The sequence below is a fragment of the Leucopleurus acutus genome (genome assembly GCF_964270905.1).
Source record: "Leucopleurus acutus genome assembly, chromosome: 15".
Taxonomy (NCBI): domain Eukaryota; kingdom Metazoa; phylum Chordata; class Mammalia; order Artiodactyla; family Delphinidae; genus Leucopleurus; species Leucopleurus acutus.
The window spans coordinates 13,949,782-13,965,695 of NC_139157.1; the positions used below are offsets into that span (position 1 = coordinate 13,949,782).

Consider the following 15,914-nt stretch of genomic DNA (forward strand, 5'->3'; position numbering starts at 1 on the left):
ACGGCATGTGGGAACTTCCCGGACCAGGGCCCGAACCTATGTCCCCTGCATTGGCAGGTGGATTTTTAACCACTGTGCCACCAGGGAAGTCCCTTGAACATGTTTTATAACATCTCTGTGCTTCAATCTCCTCATCTGTAAAACAATAGTAATAATACACATTTATCCGGGCTTATATATAGTCCCTTCACTATAGCAGGTGCTTAATAAACGGTAAGTGATAAAGATTATTTTTATCAATATAAGTATTATTAGATGTAAATTAGATCTTACATAATTTAGACATTCGATTATTACATAAATTAGATATCATATTAGATAAATTAGACATTAGTAAATTAGATTAAGTTGTAATTAGATTATTTTAGATATAAATCATACCAGAATTATAATTTATAGAGATGAAAAATGTATTAACATCCTTCTTGCTGGTAATAATACCATGGAGCAGATCTCTAACTGAGATCAGCCTCATGAAATCACTTAAAGATTACTTCATTATTCGTATGTAACTTAATCCATTAAATTCATTAACTTTTCCCATTGGAGTATCTCTGGAAATATACTTCTTTTTTCATTTGTTGATATGGTAACCAAGACAAATTGCAAAACTCTTTTAAAGACATTTTTAACAGTGAAATGATTGATCTTTAACTTTCTGTTTGATGAATAGATTATTTAAAGACTAAAACTGGAATGAGAACTCAGTACTTGTTTCATTTTTTGTAGGCAATGATGGAAGAAATTGCTGGTTTTGAAGACCGTTTGAACAACCTTAAAATTAAAGGCGACAATTTGATCAGCCAGTGTGCAGACCACCTCCAAGCGAAACTTAAACAAAATGTACATGCTCATCTGCAGGGCACAAAGGATAGTTACTCAGCCATCTGCAGTACAGCCCAGAGGGTGAGTACCACTGGAACATTCTAGAATGATGAAGAATTAAGGAGAAAAACTGTACAAACTGGAGGTTTTTAAAAATAGTTTTTGTGCTTCAGTCTTTGGGATCGTTTTGGTGTTTTTCCAGACAGAAAATAAGAGGATAGATTTCTATGTGAACATAGAACTAACATATCATATATTTGGTTGATGTGATGAAGTGGCAAATTTCAGACATGTGGTTTTACTCAATCCCTTCATTCCATGAATTGATTATGAAAAAAATTTTTAATTTTGTTTGTTTTTATTTGCACACCGTCAATAATACTTCTTTCTTATTTGCCATTTATTCTATTACATCAGAATAAGTTTATTCTGTGAGTCACACAATAATTATTTCTTTTTAACTCTATGCAGCTCAGGTTCTACTCTAATTCAGTATTTTTATGTATTCATATAGAAATTGAGAAAAGAAGTAAGCACCAATTTCAAGGTATACTTCAGTGGGTATCCCTCCAATAAAATGGAATCCTTAATGTTATAGATATAAGTCTAAGATAAATAAGAATCACCCTTTTAACAACAATTAAGTAAAATTAGTGGATTACTCTTTATTATTCTGGAATTTATAAATGACACTGAGTAGGGTCCATCTATTTTTGTTACTGGGCTATTTAGTAAGAACTGGAGAAATACAAGTGACATGGGGAGAATTATCTGTGTTCATCACGATAATAAAAAAAATGCTGGGTGACATTAGTTGATCCCTAGACTTGGAAAATCCACCTTCAAAAAGTTAATAAACGGGCTTCCCTGGTGGCGCAGTGGTTGAGAGTCCGCCTTCCGATGCAGGGGACACAGGTTCGTGCCCCGGTCCAGGAAGATCCCACATGCTGCGGAGCGGCTGGGCCCGTGAGCCATGGCCGCTGAGCCTGCGCGTCCAGAGCCTGTGCTCCGCAACGGGAGAGGCCACAACAGTGAGAGGCCCGCATACGGCAAAAAAAAAAAAAAAAAGTTAATAAAAAAGAGGGACAAAAGAATCTAACAAATAATTGCAGATGATGACAAAGGGGGTGAGACAAGAAAAACAGTAACATGGAGCTTTTGGTGAGCTCATTTGTTCACTCACTCAACAGAGATTTCTTAGCACTGTCTGTAGCAGGCTTTTTCTGTGCATTAGGGACACAGCTTAATTTTTTTTTAATTAGTAAATGTTCGAAAGACAAACATATTTTAAAAATAAACTTTTAAAAAGTAGATGAAATTCTAAGAACAGAGTCAGAATCTTATAATTAAACTTTGCAAAAATGTTAAAGAAAGCAAAATACCTTTTTTCATTTTGGTTCTGTTTGGAATAAAAATAAATAAGGGATAGTCCTAATATCAGGTAAAAATGATTAATTTAATAGATGACAGAGAAAAGCAGAATTCAATTACTGCTTCTGTTGTCTCAGTAAGGAAAGAAAAGCCAGTCTAACCTCATAGTCTTTTTTTCTTTCTTTTGTTTTTGATGAAGAGCTTGCTCAGAAAATGTCATAGGTATATTTCACCTTGATTTCAAGGAAACACATAATAGCTTCTCAACATGTCTTTGTGGATAAAATGGAAATTGCTTGGCTGGTTGAGGATTAAGTAATTGAATAGATGCATTAGAAAATGTTTGGGTTATTCTAGATTAGTGTTGTCCTGGAATGTAACTTCTAAGATGAAATGAGGGCATCAAACTCTCCCCTCCCCTGTGTTATAATTTAGTTCCAATTTACCCTACCCTAAAACAGAAGCTTTTCAGTTAGAGAAATATTGGTTATCTTTTCATGAGCCGGCATTTTATTTTTACTTTTAGTTTCTAGTTTAAATGAAGAGGACGGTATTTATACCATGGGGGAAAGCTGCAAAAACTTTTGATTTATGTTTGACCAATTTCCTCCAAAGATTTTATGTATCCTAACACATTTCTAGCGTTACATTCACCCTGCCCCCCTTGTCTTTCCATGATCAGGATATTATGTTGTAATGTGTGGGTTGAGAAGTTATAAACTGGGGCATAGCCCATGCGCTTTGCAACATTTTGGAACATACGGAGACTCCGTAGATATGTATCTGGTTTGGGGGGGCATGGTGGGGAGAGGGATCCATTGAAAGTGGACTTGTTTCATTTGCTTGCAGTGATCTTTTTAGAGATATAAAACAGCTCTCACGACCGCAGCATGATTGTTCTGTCTCAGGTGTACCAGAGTCTGGAACATGAACTTCAGAAGCACGTTAGTCGACAAGACACCCTGCAGCAGTGCCAGGCCTGGCTTTCTGCAGTCCAGCCCGATTTAAAGCCAAGCGCACATCCCCCTCTCAGCAGGGCAGAAGCCGTTAAGCAGGTAGATTGTGATTCCTGCAAGTTTATGTTACGCTGTGATTCATTTGATGAAAACATGTTAAGTACCTATTATGTGCCAAGTTGTGCTGGTTGCTGGAGATATAAAGGTATAAATAAGGTCTGAGCTTGATTCCAGTTAAGTCCGCATTCTAACCAGGAAGACGGACGCACAACTGAGGTCAACCTGGTAGAATAAATAGGGCATGGGCACTGTAGCCAGAAGATCGATTCCAGTACCTGCTCAACAGGGTGACCATGGGTAAATCACTGAATTTCTCTGAGCCTCAGTGTTCTAATAGGTAAAGCGATTATAAGTATGCTTCCTTCTGAAAGTTATGAAGAAATTCAAATGTTGTACCGCAGTGTACGTGATTTGTAAACAGAGAAGCAAAATTAGCCTCTCCTGCATTTTTTGGCACAAAACGAGGTGCTTATTAAATAATTATTGAGTGAATGCTGAATGAGTTATTGTTATCACGTGAAAGGAACCTATGGTATATTAATTTGATATCTACGTGCTTAAAATGTTGCTGCTGATACTTCATCAGAATATTTGAGGGATGTTTCTAAATTTTTTGTACTAAGCAATTTTTCTATGTAGTGCAAAGAATATATTTTAAAGGAATTTAGTTGTAAAGGTTGCTGCCAGATAGGAAGTAATGTAAAAGTTCAATTTTTTTTTACCTCAAACTGATATTAAAATAATGTTTGTTCATTTAGTCCGCTTAGAGAATATGTGCAATTAATATGTCCCCCAAAGTATACTTTCTGGCTTAAATGATTTACATTATTTAAGTCATGAAATGGCTCACAGAAGCGCATGTATGACACCTTATAAAAAATAGAATATGGGGCTTCCCTGGTGGCGCAGTGGTTGAGAGTCCACCTGCCGATGCAGGGGACACTGGGTCGTGCCCCGGTCCAGGAAGATCCCACATGCCGCGCAGAGGCTGGGCCCGTGAGCCATGGCCGCTGAGCCTGCGCGTCCGGAGCCTGTGCTCCGCAACAGGAGAGGCCACAACAGTGAGAGGCCTGCGTACCACAAAAGAAAAAAAAAAAAAAAAATTGAATATGGACAAATCAAACACGGCTCTCCTTGAATCAAGAAACGAAATAAAGATTGTCTGTATCCTGCTTTTTCATTAGACTGTGAGCTTTCATGGGTCATTCATGGTCTTGCGGCTGTTTGTTTCCAATGTGCTTTATTCGGAACAATGCAGACCAAAGCTTGATTCTTCTCTGTTCCCCAGAAAAGAAGTAAAAGCGAGGGGGGAATAACATTAATCCCAGCGGCCTTTCGCTAGAACAGGAAATTTCCTACAGCAGCCGCATTAGCTGTGGTTGCAGGAGGGTGCTGATCCTTCTTGGGGCCCAGATTCAGTGACTGCGGGGTTCATTGTTTTACTTTCTGCCCCTTCCACACTGCTTCTCAGAAAGGGCTGCCCCTTTTGGAAGCAACAGAGAAGGGAATTAGAGGTATTGGAAACACCTGGACCTCAGTTGTTCTGAAGGCAAAGAGGTTTTTTGTTGTTTCTTTTTGCTTTGCTTTGTTTTCATCAGTCTTTCCCTTGGCAAGTACTGCTTTCATGTAAAGTCGAGCAGGTCCTGGGTCATTAGTTCGCTTGGATGTGTCACTGGAGAATTCCACTACTGACAGGGTGTCAGACTCTGGGCAGGCTTTGATGGGCTGCAGTTGAATTTGGTCAGGGTCCCAGGGTGCGTCGTGTATCCCTCCCACATGGTAAATGCTCAATACATACGTAATGATAATATGGTCCTCACTACCATTAGCCAGTGACAGACTGATTTGATTCCATTAAGAATGTCATTTGTTTTCATAAGGCATGATGTGAATTTGGGGGAATGAGAAAAAGTACTATCAGATTTGCCCTTGAAATTGATTTTCAGCAAAAATCTTTCATAACTGTTTTGTCATTGACAGTCAACAAGCTGCTCCCAATGCTTTTGGAATCAGGACAACTGTATACATTTTTAAATAAATCATTATTTTTTTAAAGTAAATATATTTATAAAATAAAAATTCAGATATCTCATTCTCTTCTCATTTCCAAAGGCTGTTTGGGACAGATAACTTTCTCTGAGCCATGGGTACCTGATGGGATGGTTTTGGTTAATGGCTAATGATACTAATTGGAAGTGAAACACCAGTCAGTCTGTGCAATGGATAAAAGTTTAGGTGCTACTTTCTACTTAATGGGAAATTGATCTGTATTTGTTACATTTATGTGAGAATGATGTGTCTAGGCAACCCACACAGCTTAGAGGAAATATACTGAGATGAGTCAAAAAGTTAGGCTCCATTATTTGCTATGATTTTGGAAGATCACCTGCTGTTTCTGTAGATCAACTTTATCCCATACAACTTGCAGTCAATACCTCTTTACCAATTAATCACAAAGATGGAGTAAGCGAAAGCCACTTCTCACCACCTCTACCACCCATCGCCCTCCATCAGGCCATCATCACTTCTCATCTAACTCCTGCAGTAGCCTGACAACTGGGGCTGCCAGTTCCGTCCCAGGTTGGGGAACTAGGATCCCACATGCCACACGGCAACTAAGCCCATGCGCCACAACTAGAGAGCCTGTGTGCTTCAACTACAGGCTCTCGAGCCCGCACGCTACAACTACAGAAGCCCACGCTCTCTGGAACCCGTGTGCCACAACTGCTGAGCCCATACACCACAACTAGAGAGAAGCCCGTGCACCGCAATAAAAGATCCCGCATGCCGCAAAGAAGACCTGATGCAGCCAAAAATAAATAAATAAATATAAAAAAAAAAAAAGAAAAGAGAAGAAGACAAGCTAGAATGTGAACAGATAATCTGGAAAAACTGTGGAAGTTTCTTGGTTGTTCCCCTTTCCCAGACCATACAGGCTAATTAGAGTAAGAAACAGCTGGTGGACCAATGGCTCCCTGCCAGTGTGTTTGGAAAGCTTTCTTTTGAGTAACTAATATATGTCATTTACAACAATGGTGAAAATACTGAGCATAGCAAGGTTATTTTTGAAATGTCAACAAAATACCACAAATGGTACAAGTATTTGCTATCTAAATATAGCATGTCTCTTTCACTCTGACAAGTTTTTTTTTCTTCTTTTGTTTTTTTCAGGTCAAACACTTCAGAGCTTTGCAGGAACAGGCAAGGACCTACTTAGATCTCCTTTGTACCATGTGTGACTTGTCAAACTCTTCAGTGAAAACCACAGCAAAAGACATTCAACAAACAGAACAAATGGTAAAAGTTAAAAAATGACATTGGATATATCTGACTATATTCTCTTGCTTGAATGTTAGATGTGAAAAAATTTTTCTCCTTGGAGTATTCTTGCTACAATGCTCCTACAAGCATTATAATAAATATGTATTGAATTTCAGCTAAGTCACAGAAAAGTAGGCACACGCTAATACTGATGCCACTGAATTGGAAGTGAAATATTTAGTCCCATTGAACTGCTAAACATTCGCACCTCTTTCCTCTTCTCTTTTCTCCTCAATTACCATTCTCTCTTTCTCTTTTCCTATTTTTTCACTCATTTTCTTTCTTTTCTCCTTTTCCATTGTTTTCTTTCGGTCATATTTAGTGTGAAAGGGCCTCCTGACCCTTCCTATTAGGATGGCAAACATCTGTCATGACCCTTCTAATTCATTAGCAGTGGCTGAGTGTGGTGTTGAGAAGAATTCTGAAGCTGTATCTGGGCCCTTTGGACAGTGTTGTGATGAGTTAGCAGTACCTGCCTGCAGCAGACAGATGGCGCCACACAGGCTGTGTGTTTGCTGCTGCTGCCTTAAACTCTGGAACACAACATGTTTGGATTAAAAAAAAAAAAAAAAAGACTTGGTTTTGTTATTTAACTGATTAAATATTCCAGAATAGTAAAATGATCTAAAGGAAAAAATAATGAAGAAATTAAGATAATTAAATCTTTATAATATAGATATTAAAATAATTAAACTAACGTATGTATTTTTACTTTTATGTTTTATTACATTACCAAAGCAAGTCTGTATTTAAATCCTTAAGAAAGATGATATAGCTCCTATATTTTTTTTTACAGAAATGATTTATCGAAATAAGTTATATGATTTCAAAAACCAGTGAAGCAGATCTAAACATATATCCAAAATGTTAATAACTCAGTGTTCTATAAGAAGTATCAGCAACTATGCACTAGAGAACAATATAAGTCTTTTCTAGTTAACCCCAAGACCAAATTGATGACTCAGTCAAACAGATGTATCCACTGAAATGCCCAATGTGAAAAACCATTAGGGCAGCTTCTGACCTAATAAATTGTTAAAACTTCTAGACCTTCACAGTATTGATTGAAATCACATGGCATAAGTCTTAGACATTTGAAGTTTTTAGAAAACCTGAATATAAAATCTGTTTTTCTTGAAGCAAATAATTCTTTCTGGATTTATCACTCGTGTGTGTGTGTGTGTGTGTGTGTGTGCGCGCGCGCATACGTGTGTTGGCCTGTGTACATGGACAGGCTGATTCATTGAACATAAATGATTCTGTCCATTGCTGCTAACTTTTGCCTCTGTGTTTCCTCCAGATTGAACGAAGGCTTGCCCAGGCACAGAACTTAACTCAGGGCTGGGAAGAGATCAAGCACATGAAGGCTGAGCTTTGGATTTACCTCCAGGATGCCAATCAGCAGCTGCAGAATATGAAGAGGAGGCACTCAGAACTGGAGCTAAATATTGCACAGAACATGGTGTCTCAAGTAAAGGTAGGAATTAACGTGCCTCCAGGGGAGCTAGAGGAGACCAGGACGGGTGTATGTCAATCAATCCTTACACATAGTTATTTAAGGAATGAGATAGAACAACTTTCATTTGGTGCCAGAAAAATATACCTCAGAAAGTGAACATTCAGATATTTTCTTGGAGCTCCAGTCGGCCACTTGCATTGAAGGACATTCACTCTGTAGCTTATTTCTGAATAAAGAACTGTGGTTTAGCTAGCAGAACCAGAAGACTCTGCCATTAAACAAACATGAAGCCTTATTATTCATTAGCTTTTCATCACAATATTGCTAAAGCTGTAGGATTTATCAATTTATTAAATATATATTTAATATATAAAACATTAACATACAACTGATTTAAAATGTAATAAAATATTTATATAATTTAAAATATAATAGAAAATTATTATAAGTATATTAACTTGATTGGAAGTTGTACCAGATTTTTTTTTTAAAAGAATTCTTTTTTTTTTTAATTAATTAATTTTATTTTTGGCTGCGTTGGGTTTTTATTGCTGTACGCAGGCTTTCTCTAGTTGCGGCACCCGGGGGCTACTCTTTGTTGCGGTGCACGGGCTTCTCACTGCGGTGGCTTCTCTTGTTGCAGAGCACGGGCTTTAGGCGCGTGGGCTTCAGTAGTTGTGGCACGCGGGCCCAGTAGTTGTGGCTCACGGGCTGTAGAGCGCAGGCTCAAGTAGTTGTGGCACACGGGCTTAGTTGTTCCGCAGCATGTGGGGTCTTCCCCGACCAGGGCTCGAACCCGTGTCCCCTGCATTGGCAGGCGGATTCTTAACCACTGCACCACCAGGGAAGCCCTGTACCAGATTTTTAACAAAGCTTAACATTTACTTTTTCTCTGTGACAATCAGCCATTTTTATTTTCTACTGGGATATTGTTTGCATATGCAGAAAGAAGAATGGAAAGAATATAAATTAGATTTTATTCTCAAAAGCATGAACTTTAAAAATTTTTAGAAAACTAAGGATGCACTTTAAGATAAAATATTAGCTTTTTTCCTTAGTGGCTATAATACTGTTTCACATTTATCGGTTTTTCCTTATACTTTTCAAAGTAACACAAGAAAATACCACAGTACCCTCCGATTCTTAAACACTTGGAAATTTGTTCATAAGGAAGTATGATGATTTTAGATTTTCTCTTTGTCCCTCACTATACATTCTTCAATTACAAAAGTATTCAGAGGTATTGTATCTATGTCTCAATCTGTATTTATTTGGGGGGGTGGTTATTCAACATTATTTTATTGTTGTTATCCTTTAGGATTTTGTTAAGAAACTACAGTGCAAACAGTCATCAGTGACCACTATTACAGAGAAGGTGGATGAGTTAACCAAGAAGCAGGAGTCTCCTGAACACAAGGAAATAAGTCATTTAAACGACCAGTGGCTGGATCTGTGCCTTCAGTCCAACAATCTGTGCTTGCAAAGGGAAGAGGATTTCCAGAGAACACGAGATTACCACAACTGTATGAATGTCGTCGAAGTGTTCTTAGAAAAATTTACTACAGAATGGGATAACTTAGCCAGGTAACAGCAATTCTCCAGTGGGTCACCAAAATGCTAAGCCAGAAATTTCTTAATTTCTATAAAAATCAAAAATGTCTTTCTTACATTTTAAACATTTTCTATCATTATCAATATTGATAAAACATTATGAAGAATCTGGTGTCATCTGTATCCATAATCACGATTTTCCTTGCTCAATATTAACTGAAGCAGGTGAGTAAGAGGAAAATATTTGAAAACGGCACCATTTCTACCTGCGACCTCAAGGAATATTTCAAAGCTGTTACACTGTGAGTTCAAAGAATATCCCAAGAATATTCCTAGTTTGAATTACCAGTTATGGGACTATCATCTGTGATTTCAGGACATGAATCCTTCTTGAATCTATAGTTCCATGGGTTTCTTGTCAATTCTGTAAAGTAACACATTCTATGTAATTCAGTCTAGTTTTGTCTTGTACTTGTGGTATTCTAGAACTTAGTGAACAAGCTAAATTCAATTAATGTGTGTCTTATCTGATTTTATAGCAATTGAACCCCTCTTAACTTTTTCTTTGAAAAGGATTCCCTCTCTCCCACGTACATTGAGTCATCATATGGAAATCCTTCTATGCTCTGATCACTATAATTATTAAAACCTGTACTTCTTCTGCCCAGATGTATCAATTTGTAGCCATTAAAACTGAAAACATTATTCTAGCTGTAGTTAACTCATTAAATCATAGGGTTTTTTGTTTTGGGGTGTTTCTGTTTTGGAGGAGGTCCACTGCTTTCTGATTTACTTTTTCTTGATGCTCAGCATTTTACTAATCTTTGGGATAAATCCAATATCAGCAAACACCCATATTTCAGACGGACAATAGGCACCTCCGTCTGGTTAACCCACAATCACCTCAGATCTAATATGTCCCGAACAGAACTCATCGTATGGCCTCCCAACACTCTTCCTCATACTTGAGAACTAATCGTTTCGTAAGTGAAAAAGACTCTAAGATGGAATTTTCTCATATGTGTTTTGTAGTCAAGGGGATGAGAATCCTTTGCATTTCACAGTTATTTCTAAAGGTTTCTAATGATAAACAGAAAATATCTAAGTTCCACACATGAGCAGCTGTTAGAGCCGTTGGTTGTTTCTTGCACATGGTAGACCGTCTAGCACTGGATTGTCTACGGGAGCTTCTTCTCACAGTAAAGCACGTAAATCACAGATCACTTAATTTCTCCACGTGCCTTTCAAGAATGCAGTAGATCAGTGTTTCTCAATATTTAGTGTTTCCGCAGATCATCAGGGGAACTTGTGAATAGGCAGATCCTCGTCAGTTGCTGAGAGTCAGAGGAAGAAGCTAAACACTACACCTCAGATGTGATGGGAGGGCAGCCTTAGCTAGAAGAACTTATCTGGGCAAACTATCTTGGTTCAACTTCTGCTGTGGAAATATATGGGTCTCCGTTCCATAATAATTGTAGCGTCTCTGTCGATAAGCCATGAATTGAACCACTCTAAGCTAAGAAAGAAGATGGTGATATGCACTTTAACATGATGTGAACAAGCACAGGTATTAACTAAAGTTAACTTGATTTTATGTCTTTTAATATATACATATAGATCTGATGCAGAGAGTACAGCCATCCACCTAGAAGCTTTGAAGAAGTTGGCACTGGCATTGCAGGAGAGAAAGCAGGCTATTGACGATCTGAAAGAGAAAAAGCAGAATTTGATAGACCATCTGAACGTGGATGACAAAGAATTAGTCAAAGAACAGACGAGTCACCTTGAACAACGCTGGTTTCAGCTTGAGGACCTTGTTGAAAGGAAAATCCAAGTGTCTGTCACCAACCTGGAGGAGTTAAGTGTGGTCCGGTCCAGATTTCAGGAGCTGATGGACTGGGCGGAAGAGCAACGACCCAACATTGCTGAGGCTCTTAAGCAGAGCCCCCCGCCTGACATGGCTCAGAACCTTCTCATGGATCACCTTGCCATTTGCAGCGAACTGGAGGCCAAACAGATGCTCCTGAAATCACTCACGAAGGATGCTGATATGGTGATGGCTGATCTTGGCCTCAATGAGAGGCAGATAATCCAGAAGGTACTCTCTGATGCCCAAAGGCATGTGAACAGTCTCAGCGACTTAGTGGGCCAGAGACGAAAGTACTTAAACAAGGCTTTGTCCGAGAAAACCCAGTTTCTCATGGCGGTGTTCCAGGCAACCAGCCAAATTCAGCAACATGAGCGCAAGATAATGTTCCGTGAACATATCTGCCTGTTACCGGATGACGTGAGCAAACAAGTGAAGACATGTAAGAGCGCACAAGCCAGCCTCAAGACTTACCAAAATGAAGTCACTGGACTTTGGGCCCAGGGCCGCGAGTTAATGAAAGGAGTCACAGAGCAGGAAAAGAGCGAGGTGCTAGGGAAGCTTCAGGAATTGCAGAGTGTCTATGACACCGTTTTACAAAAGTGCAGCCATCGGCTACAAGAACTAGAGAAAAATCTGGTTTCTAGGAAGCATTTTAAGGAAGATTTTGATAAAGCTTGTCACTGGCTAAAACAAGCAGATATTGTTACCTTTCCTGAAATCAACCTAATGAATGAGAGTGCTGAGCTGCATACACAACTGGCCAAATACCAACACATTCTTGAACAATCTCCAGAATATGAAAATCTCCTACTTACGCTGCAGAGAACTGGACAGGCCATACTGCTGACGCTGAATGAAGTCGATCATTCCTACCTCAATGAAAAGCTAAATGCACTGCCCCTGCAGTTCAATGTAATTGTCGACTTGGCTAAAGACAAGTTCTATAAAGTCCAGGAAGCAATTCTGGCTCGGAAAGAATATGATTCCTTGATCGAGTTGACAACACAGTCTCTGTGTGATCTCGAAGACCAGTTCTCCAAGGTGAGCCAAGTCCCCAGCGACCTGAGTGTTGAAGAGGCCCTGTGTCTTCAGGATGGTTGTCGAGCTCTTGGGGGAGAGGTGGCAGCCCTTGCAGAAGCAGTGGATGAACTGAACCAGAAGAAAGAAAGTTTTCGCAGCACAGGGCAGCCATGGCAGCCAGACCGGATGCTGCATCTCGTCACCCTGTACCACAGGCTGAAGCGACAGACAGAACAAAGGGTGAGCTTATTAGAAGACACCACCAGTGCTTATCAAGAGCATGAAAAGATGAGCCACCAGCTAGACAAACAACTAGAGGTTGTGAGAACAGAGCAGGCCAAGGTGAACGAGGAGACACTTCCTGCAGAGGAGAAGCTCAAAGTGTATCACTCCCTGGCGGGAAGCCTCCAGGATTCAGGAATTCTTCTAAAACGAGTGACTGTGCATCTCGAAGATCTTGTTCCGCATCTCGATCCCTCAGCTTACGAGAAAGCCAAGCATCAGATCCAAGCCTGGCAAGAGGAGTTAAAACTGCTGACTTCCGCCATTGGCGTGACGGTGACGGAGTGTGAGAGCCGCATGGTGCAGAGCAGAGACTTCCAGACGGAGCTGAGCCGCTCCCTGGACTGGCTGCGGAGCGTGGAGACAGCGCTGAGGGGGCCACTGTGCCTGGACCTGAACCTGCGGGACGTCCAGGAGGAGATCAGAAAGGTCCAAATCCATCAGGAAGAGGTGCAGTCCAGCCTGAGGATAATGAATGCTCTGAGTAACAAGGAGAAGGAGAAATTCACGAGGGCCAAGGAGCTGATCTCTGCCGACCTACAGCACACGCTAGCTGAGCTCTCCGAGCTGGACGGGGCCCTGCAGGAAGCTCTCCGCACCAGACAGGTCGGTACCACAGGGCTTCCCCTTTCTTTTTTCCACTTTGCTTCTTTGTAAATAGGTGTGAGAAATTTCTTTGGTTTCGATTTTTTGTTTAGAATCGCTTCCTTAAATGTTTCTTTTTTTGACTACTACATGGAATCATCTTCAGTTGTGACTTAAAAAGGTGCTTTTATTGTTTATCCTCATGGCATTCATTTCATGTGGTTTTCATGTTCACTTGACTTTGGTTTTAATACAGGAACACTTCAGTTATCCTTCTCCTTTAGGAGAGATAATAAATGATAGCGCTAGTATAATTAATACCATATGTGAGGAATTAATCATAAAATTCATTCATTAGCAATGAATAAGTAGTGATGCTTTTTTAAAAACTATGTGAAACCTGGCATTTCTAAGCTTAGTCCTGGATGAAGAGTCTCCAGATGGAGAGTGGCAGACGGATGATGCAGTCCTGACAGTGCTGAGCCAGGCTTTCTTGCGGGGTCTCCCATCAGTTGCCCCATCTCTCCACCCCTTCCTCAGGGAGGAGTGCTTCCTCTTCTCTGGCTTCCCTGAAGCACAACAGAAGCAAGACTAGAATATCCAGGGCTTCCCCGGTGGGGCAGTGGTTGAGAGTCCGCCTGCCGGTGCAGGGGACACAGGTTCGTGCCCCGGTCCGGGAGGATCCCACGTGCCGTGGAGCGGCTGGGCCCGTGACCCATGGCTGCTGAGCCTGCGCGTCCGGAGCCTGTGCTCCACAGCGGGAGGGGCCACAATAGTGAGAGGCCCGAGTACTGCAAAAAAAAAAAAAAAAAAAAAGACTAGAATATCCATCATGACTTGACTTGAAGATAACAAAGAAATGAGAGCATGCTCAGAACTTCCCAGGTTAGCCTCCTAATTGTGACTTGTTCTGGGGCTCTGTGCATTCAAAAGTAAGAGAGATACAACAGTGCCCAGAGGTGTACTTACTTTAATCCCTTGACCCTTTTTCTCCACATCTGTCCCTCTGATTCTATGGGATTTCAACCAGCCGTTTAAGTTAAGGACAGCCTTCCTTAGGATAATATAGTAACTGTAGCTTTGGAGTAAAGCACACCTGGATTTTAATCTCAGTTATATGATCTTGAGCGAATTACCTGCATCCCGTAAGTCTCAGTTTTCTCTGTGGGAGAGGGACAATAATATATCCCTCTTCAGATTTATATTCTTAGTGCAGGGTCTGATGTAGAGGTATCCCCGGATGACTCTTAGCTATCATTTAACTTTATTATTCACATAGATTAAGGTTAACACTAAATAATACAATTTAAAAAAAAATCTTAACCTGTGATTAAAATCTTAGTAAACTTCATCATGTAAAATTCTGACTTCTTAAACTAGAGTCTATTTAGTATATTTTTACCTTTTCATGTTGGTTCAGGCCACTGTTAAATTTTTTTCAAAAAACTATGTCCCTATAGCTGTAGGGATAGAGATGGCTCCCGTTGCGGAGCACAGGCTCCGGACACACAGGCTCAGCGGCCATGGCTCACGGGCCCAGCCGCTCCGCGGCATGTGGGATCTTCCCGGACCGGGGCACGAACTCATGTCCCCTGCATCGGCAGGCGGACTCTCAACCACTGCGCCACCAGGGAAGCCCGATTTGATGATTTTTGAACCAAAATCTTGAATCTGCTAAGGTGTCCCTACTTCTGCCATCTTGTGATTGGTAGTCTTATTGATTGTCTTGGCCCAAATAACTGAAGGTCGCGGTTCTGGTGGCATTTCTAACCTCCACCACTGATTCTTTGCTTTGCCATCCTCGTTCTTTCCTCATTAAGTGCTAATCTTACATGTACTTTCTCTACCACTTCTCTGCATCTTTGCTTGACAGTAATGGCTTGTCTTGTCCAACCACTGATGGCCAATTAGAGTGTTTCCTTTCCTTCTGGATCTGAATGGACTTCATTGCACAGGGGTCAGCTTTCCAATCTTCAACTTTTCTATCGTAGTCTCTATGCAAGACTTATAGGCTACTATTTCACTACCAGAAATCACTATTTGGTCTGGTAAATGCCGTTTTGGAAGTTTGGTGTTATTACACTCCCTTTTTTCCCCTCCAGCTTTATTGAGGGATAATTGACAAAGAAAATGGTAAGATATTTAAAGTGTACAATATAATGGTTTGATATATGTACACACTGTGAAAGAATTCCTTCTTCAAGTCAGTTAACAAGTTAACACATCCATCACATCACCTATTTATCTTTATCTGTTTTTTGTTTTTTTGGTGAAAACATTTAATTTCTGCTTGTTAAGCAAATTTCAAGTATACGTTACACTGTTATCAGCTACAGTCACCATGTTACACGTTAGATCCCCAGACCTTATTCAACTTAAAACTAAAAGTTTGCACCATTTTTTTTTTTTTTTTTTTGGCTGCACCGCACAGCTTGTGGGATTTTAGTTCCCCAACCAGGGATTGAACCTGGGCCCTCAGCAGTGAGATCATGGAATCTTAACCCCTGGACCACCAGGAATTCCCAAAAAGTTTGCACCATTTTACCAACCTCTCTATTTTGTTCACCCTGCAGCCCCTGGCAACCAGTTTTCTACTTTAAGTTTCTATGATTTC

At 40.2% G+C, this 15,914-nt stretch overlaps 1 protein-coding gene across 1 annotated transcript in view; it reads left to right on the top strand.

Moving 5' to 3' along the window:
• SYNE1 (spectrin repeat containing nuclear envelope protein 1) overlaps nucleotides 1–15,914 on the top strand; it is a 464,341-nt gene that overhangs the window by 246,757 nt on the left and 201,670 nt on the right. The window contains exons 72-77 of the mRNA XM_082855887.1: nucleotides 730–906; nucleotides 3,105–3,251; nucleotides 6,384–6,509; nucleotides 7,834–8,010; nucleotides 9,311–9,576; nucleotides 11,161–13,321. Coding sequence (XP_082712013.1) covers nucleotides 730–906; nucleotides 3,105–3,251; nucleotides 6,384–6,509; nucleotides 7,834–8,010; nucleotides 9,311–9,576; nucleotides 11,161–13,321 — 3,054 coding nt within the window. The remainder of the gene's footprint in view (nucleotides 1–729; nucleotides 907–3,104; nucleotides 3,252–6,383; nucleotides 6,510–7,833; nucleotides 8,011–9,310; nucleotides 9,577–11,160; nucleotides 13,322–15,914) is intronic.